At 53.8% G+C, this 6949-nt stretch overlaps 1 protein-coding gene across 1 annotated transcript; it reads left to right on the plus strand.

Moving 5' to 3' along the window:
- Nucleotides 1-98: 98 nt before the first annotated feature.
- On the plus strand, nucleotides 99-2110 carry LOC101311949. Its single transcript, XM_004295192.1, has 2 exons — nucleotides 99-1067; nucleotides 1175-2110. The coding sequence occupies exons 1-2, from the start codon at nucleotides 99-101 to the stop codon at nucleotides 2108-2110; spliced, it is 1905 nt and encodes a 634-aa protein (XP_004295240.1).
- Nucleotides 2111-6949: the final 4839 nt, after the last annotated feature.

Raw genomic sequence — 6949 nt, forward strand, 5'->3', positions numbered from 1 at the left:
TTGCCTTTACCACGGTTGTGATTGTTCAATCCGACCTGGTCAAATACATGCTCTCTCGCCCTATCTTGCGGGGACGCATCGGCAAGTGGATCCTAGCCATGTCCGAATTCTCGTTGCAATATGTTCCACAAAAGGTAGTAAAAGGACAGGCAATAGCAGACTTTCTCGCTCATCACCCACCCTCCGAGCTCACAGCGTTTCGCGAGTTGGAATTCGCTACCGTGACACTCGCTCCATGGACCCTGTACTTTGATGGTTCGCGGACTGACACCGCAGCCGGAGCCGGGATAGCCATAGCCAATCCCGCCGGAGATCGCTTCTCCTACTCGTTCCAGCTCGATTTCAAATGCACCAACAACCAGGCTGAGTACGAGGCGCTGATCATCGGCCTAGAGATTTTGTTGGATTTAGGAGTCCGCGAGGTGCAGATCTTTGGCGATTCTTTGTTGGTCGTTAACCAGCTGGTGGAAAAGTTTAAGTGCTTAAGCTCGTCCATTGAGCCATACCTGCACATGACATTTGAGGTGTTGGATCGATTCGACGGCGTCTACATCGAGCACATACCACGCGAGTACAACTTCGCCGCCAACGAGCTCGCCCAGGTAGCATCTGGCCTCAGCCTGCGCGACGGCGTGCGCGAACGTTTGCTCAAGGTCGAGCGCCGTACTCTTCCCTCTTTCATCGCTAGGGGGCAATTTCAGGCCGACACCCCCGAAGTTGCGGCCTTGGACCCTATCGACGAGGATTGGCGGCTACCGTTTATCGCCTACCTCCAGAACCCCAACGACGCCGCTCACGCCAAGCAGATACGTTTCCTCGCCTTAAACTTTGTTTTACGCAATGGCGAACTCCGGCGGCGTGGGGAAGACGGCAACGACTTCCGCTGCGTGTATAGGAACGAAGCTAAACGTATCATGCGCGAAGTCCATTGTGGGGTTTGCGGTTCGCACCAGGCCGGGCCAAAAATGCGTTGGTTAATCCGTCGCCATGGGTACTACTGGCCAACCATTCTGAAAGACTGTATTGCATTAGCCAAAGGTTGCCAAGACTGCCAGGCTCACGGACCAGTGCAACATATTCCCAACATCCCGTTGCAGCCTATCATTAAACCTTGGCCGGTCGCGGTTGGGCGATAGATTTCGTTGGCATCATTCATCCCCATTCTTCTGAGCAGCATAAGTTCATTATCGTCGCCACCGATTTCTTTACCAAATGGGTCGAGGCCGAACCACTCAAGGTTGCCTCCGCCAACTCGGTGCGCAACTTTATTTTCCGCAATATCATTTTCCGCTTTGGTATCCCGGAGTGCATCGTTACGGACAGGGGGGCAGCTTTCATGGCTGATTCAGTTGTTCAGTACTTACATGACTACGACATCAAGCTTCTCCACTCTACGCCATATTATGCACAGTCCAACGGCCAGGCGGAGGCTAGTAATAAGGTTATCCTCGGCATCCTCCGCAAGATGTTGGAGTTAAACCTGCGTGTCTGGAATGAGGAACTCTACCACACCTTGTGGGCTTACCGCACTTCAAAGCGCGGCCCGACGGATACCACCCCGTATGCTCTCATGTACGGTCACGATGCCGTCCTTCCCCTTGAGATCAATATCGCTTCACTCCGCGTTCAGGAACAGCATCAACTACTTGGCGAGGATTATGTCCAAGCTATGTGGCAGGAACTTGAAGATCTTGACGAGCACCGCGTCACCGCTTTCAACAATCTCGTCCTTAAGAAACAACGCATCGTACGTTCGTATGATAAGGTCACGCGCGGACGGAGCTATGCTGAGGGCCAGAAAGTGTGGCGTGCGGTTCTCCCACTTGGGGAAAAAACCGACGGTCGGGGTAAGTGGTCCGCTCAATGGGAAGGCCCCTTTATTATTCATCGCATACTCCCCAAGGGGGCATACCACCTGCGCGACTTGGACGGTACCATTCATCGCAATCCTATTAATGGCCGCTTCCTCAAGCGCCACATTGCAGGAGTTTGGGAACGCGAGGACCCTCCACTTTCCCCCGACCCCGTCACCACAGTCAATAGTGCTACGCGCCATCGCGTTCTCGCTCCGCCGCCTAACACTAGGGGGCAATCCGGGATAGAAGACTGATAGAGTACGTTGTAACATACCAGCCTAAAAAGGCCAGTATAAGATTGGGGCCTATTCCAGAGGCCCTAAAAAAGGATAACTCTATTCTTCTTCATTGTCTGTAAACGTGCAAAGTCTAAACGCAAAGACCAGTACAAGATTGGGGCCTATTCCAGAGGCCCTAAAAAACAATAAATTCATTTATTTTGCCTTTTTGACGATTGTTCAATATAAGTTTCGAACATTGGCTTTGCGGCCAAAGCAACTACATTGACAGAAAGGGTGAAATTAGACTATGTTTACATTCAAAAAGCATAGATCTGCAGATATTGGAAGCCTCAACCCGCATATCTCGCATGGTTGAAGAAGAGGCTGCCGCCGCGTCCTTCGTTCAAAGTTGGCAAACGTCCCGCTTCTTTAGACCAGCACGAACCTTGACACCGGCCCGGACCTAAGACAAATTGTTGGGAAGCTAGAGGTCCACTGGACCAGTGTCCCTCATGCTACCGGTCATGCCTGGAAGGTGCTTGAAGGGCACTGACCAGAACCTGAAGCGCAAGCGGATGCGGAGCCTCGAGAGCCTCACGTTTGGACAGAACAGCCGGTGCAAGGCAGAAGGTACCCAACCATTAGTTTGTCCAAACAAAGGCTTGACCTGAGAGTAGATTTTCAGAATCACTCCCGGCCTGAGAGTAGATTTTCAGAATCAGCAAGAACGAATAATGAAAATGTGAGGTGGGGGCTTTGCTTTAAGCAGGGACAAGAGGATGTACAGAAGGGTATAAGAGCCCATGGCAAGGGGACAAAGACTTAACTGGTACTTCGCCCCGGCCAAGCGTTTCTTTTTATAGGCGAAAAGGGTGATTTTCCTTTCAACAGATGTCCTCCATGCAGCGATTTGCTCCGAGATATGAGCTTTGGAGATAAGGTCGGACGCGTTGTTCCATAATGACTGCCCGCGTTCCAAGTGAGTAGTTGCATTGGAAACCCCCACTAAATCTTGGTGAAGATTTTTTCCTGGGAAGGCAGTTTTACACAAGAATTGACAAGAACGGGAAAAATTTGATTCAATAATAATATTATTATTAAAGGTTCATACAAAGGGGGCAAAGCGCTGGTCAGGCCTAAACCCGCCTAGAAGCCCTATACAAATCTATGAGAAGGCCTTCTAAGGCCAACTCTTCAACATCCGCCTGGGCTTGGGCTTCGTCGGCAGCCGCAATAGCCGAGTCCAAAGCTTCCTGGGTCTCTTCCGCGGCCTGCACGCGGGTTTCTGCTTCTTCAGCTCGGGCCAAGTTCTGGCGAGCTTGAGCAAGCTGAGCTTGCAGCTCCGCTATCTGAGCCTCCAAGGCCTCCACCTGCCGAGCATAGACAGTGCATGGGTTCTCTAAAGACGCCTCAGGGATTTCAGCGTCTTCAAGCTCGGCTAGAAGGGCTGCCATCTGATTGTCTAAGGCTTGGCGGACTTTCTCGTGAGCAGCCGACTGGGCACCGACATCTTGAACTCGGCGAGCCTGCAGCTCGACAGCGTCGGTGAGTTCCAACACCTGGTCTAGAGCAGGGTTGCTGCCAGCGATGTGCCGAATCAGAGCTTCATGGGCCTCGCGGGCGCGCCTCACCAAGTCGAATACGTTCATGTGGGGACCTTGGCGCAGTAACCCGTGAAAGAAAGCCCGGGCCAGGCGAATGGGCTCTGGATCGGCAGGCGGGGTAGTCCGGGCCCGAAGACGAGCGGTCCGGGTAGCCAAAGAAGAAGCCGCCTCGCCAGATGTTCTCGTTGGGGCCGGAGTGGTTGGTTCAACCTCTGCAACCGCCTCAATCTCTGGAACGGGCGGTGGGGCCTCAAACTGAGTAGGGACTGTCGGTTCTTCGGTGGTCTGGGCCCCTGAGTCTGGTTGCAAAGGAGAGGGCTCGAGCACCGGTTGAAGGACCTTTGGCGGAACCGCCGAGGGGGCAGCAAAATCAGAAAGCCGGGTGGTCTGGCCGAGATCTTCATCTTGAGCAAGAGCCGAGGTAGGCTCTGGAGGCTAGCCAGTTTCGCCTAGAGCGTCCGTTGGAGAAGGGGGTCGCACGGCGATTTCCTCTGTAACCATGGTTTGATCCCCGACGATTGGTTCCTGGATTGGGACTTCAACTATTGCTGTTGCTCCTTCAATGACAGCGAGGCGAGGTCGGATGCGGCGGCGAACTTGTCAAATACAAAGTTAGCGAATCGTTTGTTGGCTTTAATGAGTTTGGTTCGAAGAAAGGTCGCTTACCAAAGCGTGCTCTTGCCGATATCGTTCATCCTCTAGCAGCTCTTCTTTGTCCTCGACAGGGCGCTTCCGCGAGCCTTCGCCGCTTGTTGGCCGGGGAATAACGGAAGCAGTCTCACCGTCATGGTCCGCCGCGGGCTCCTCTTGAGCAGGCGCTTTCCCTTTGTCTCCGGCACCCTCAGGTCTTCTGATAGTTCTCCGGCGGGGGGCAGACTGTAAAGATAGACAGGAGAGTTAGGGAGAAGCATTTCGTCGAAGTGATAAAGGCGGTTTGAAATTTACACAGTTAGTGGCATACCTCGGGTGCGGGATCGCGTTCTCGAATGACGATCCCCGTCGAGCGACGAGTAGCGGGAACTGGTGGGAGCGCAGGCCTAAACCCTGTCGCAGCCTTTGAACCGCCCTCTTCACGGTCGCGCTGGGCATCAAGAATGACGCGGTCTGACTCGCCCAGAGTGTCGTACAGAGGATAAAAGATGGCAGCGAAGACAGCATCATCTGGGAACCCCCAATGGTTGTCGGATAAGGATCGCCACCAAGAGAGGTAAGCGGGGTCAACACCCAGCGAAGGCTCAATCTCCAGCAAGTCAGGAGTGAGAGGGAAAATGTTCTGCAGCGGGGTAACCCGGTCGGACTCGCCAATCTTCCTCCAGGAGGTGTACTTGTTCACCGAATGGAAGAGTGGATAGGGGATCCCTTGAGAGAAGCCAAGTTGTCTGGCGAAGTGGTTGGGGGCATACAGCTCGAAGCCTTGTTCATCCTCGGCGAGCTGAAGGTCACAGCATGAGGATGCTCTCATGAAGACGGTCTTGGCGTCAGAGTCCGAGTCAGAGCGAGGGAAGAAGCCCGTTGATAAGACTTCAGGATGGCGCCGGCGAACCATCATGTCTATGGTGGGAGGCGGTTCGAGTTGGTTGTACAGGATGGAGAGGCTGGCGAAGAAGGACAGGGGAGTCCGGTTCGCAGCGTTCCTACACACCGCGAAGCCAAGCAGTTGGTCCTCGGGCAGAAATTCCAGCGGGGCTCGCCGAAAGAGCGGGAAATACAGCTGTGTCCATAAGTCCAGGATCCACAGAGGGCCAGCAGAGAGATGGAAGGGTCTTAGGGACAGCATGTGCAGGGTCCGGTAGAGCGCGCCCAGCACGGGCTGCCCTAGCCCTACTTCGATCCCATTGTAGAGTGCCTCGGCCAGCTTTACCCATTTCCCTGTAGGCTTGTGAGCACTGCCACAGAATATGAATTTATCAAGCCAATACTCAAGAAAAGCGATACCTCCTTCGTGTTGTTCTGCATGGCCGATGTAGAACTTCCTCCATACTCCATATGAGCCCTTCAGGGCGCGGCGGGCCCCCAGGTTGCAGGAGTGCGTAAACTCGGTCGATGCAAAGTCGCCTGGCGCATATGGCTTTGCATGAATCGGCAGCCCGGTGATGGCGAGGATGTCCAGCAGAGAAATGCCCATTTGCCCGAAGGGGAAATCGAAGGTGTTGGTGGCACTGTTCCATAAGCAGGCCGCGGCAGCAATGGGTGCTCGATCAGCGTGAGGAGGCAGCGAGAAACTCAAAGCAATGGCTTCGCTGATGCCGGTCGCTTCCCAGATCACTTGATCGGTCTGGAGGCGAGCCGCATACCATGCTCGGTCCTCCGCGGTGACGCTGGGCCATTCCCCGACCCGGATATTTGTGTGAGAGCGGGCTTGGTGGAACCAAGAGGCGAAGTTTCCCGGCTCACGACGTTGGGCAAGGATTGGTCAGCTCACGACGTTGGGCAAGGATTGGTCAGCTCACGACGTTAGGCAAGGATTGGTCGGCGCACAGAGGCGGTATAGTGGTTCAGATCAGCGGCGGACGGAGGTTGTGAAGGAGTCGGACCGAGCAGGGCTGCCCCTGTTTCAAGGAAATAAATGGGTGTTCCTTGAGGAGGGTTGTTAGCAAAACGACGAGCGAGGCCGGTCGACCAAGAGCTCGCTGCTGTGAGGTTAAGGTTTGGATCATTAGCAGTTGGTTTGGGAGCCATTGTTTCTGGTCGGAGTGAGTCCGGTGGTGAAGCTTGGTTGGTTGCAGAAGAAAGGGAGAAGACTGGTTGGAAAGCGATGGTGAGATGTGGGGACCCGCATTCGAGGTTTATAAAGGAGACGGACCGTAACGTCTTTTCAATCAGTAGCCGTAATGAGGAGACGCGATGACGACCGAAACGTCAGCACGTTTCAAATTTCAAACAGCCGCAATGATGAAGGGAGGCGACGATGCCGAAAAGTCAGCACCTTTTGAATTAGGAATTCCCGTAAATGGCTCATTTAGGCCTTTTCGCTTATCCGTTGCGAAATGGATTAAGCTCAAGGCCTAGGGGGCAATGTTTGAGCCCAGTGGGTATTTTTGGTCCAAGACTTAGGGTAGTTTTGGATAACATTTGGGCCAGTACCTGTGGCCCTTTTTTAATACGAAGCCCACGAAGGGTGGCGAAGTCTGGCAACACGCGAGTTGGAATTGTGCAAGGATTCTGATACCTCGCGGGATTCGATGTCCTCGCGGGATCCTTTGTTCTAGTTCGTGTAGGATTCTACAGTGCATGGCGAGGTAGAGTTGGAAATGGACTGTAGTACCCG

Source organism: Fragaria vesca, linkage group LG3, assembly GCF_000184155.1.
Source record: "Fragaria vesca subsp. vesca linkage group LG3, FraVesHawaii_1.0, whole genome shotgun sequence".
NCBI classification, from domain to species: domain Eukaryota; kingdom Viridiplantae; phylum Streptophyta; class Magnoliopsida; order Rosales; family Rosaceae; genus Fragaria; species Fragaria vesca.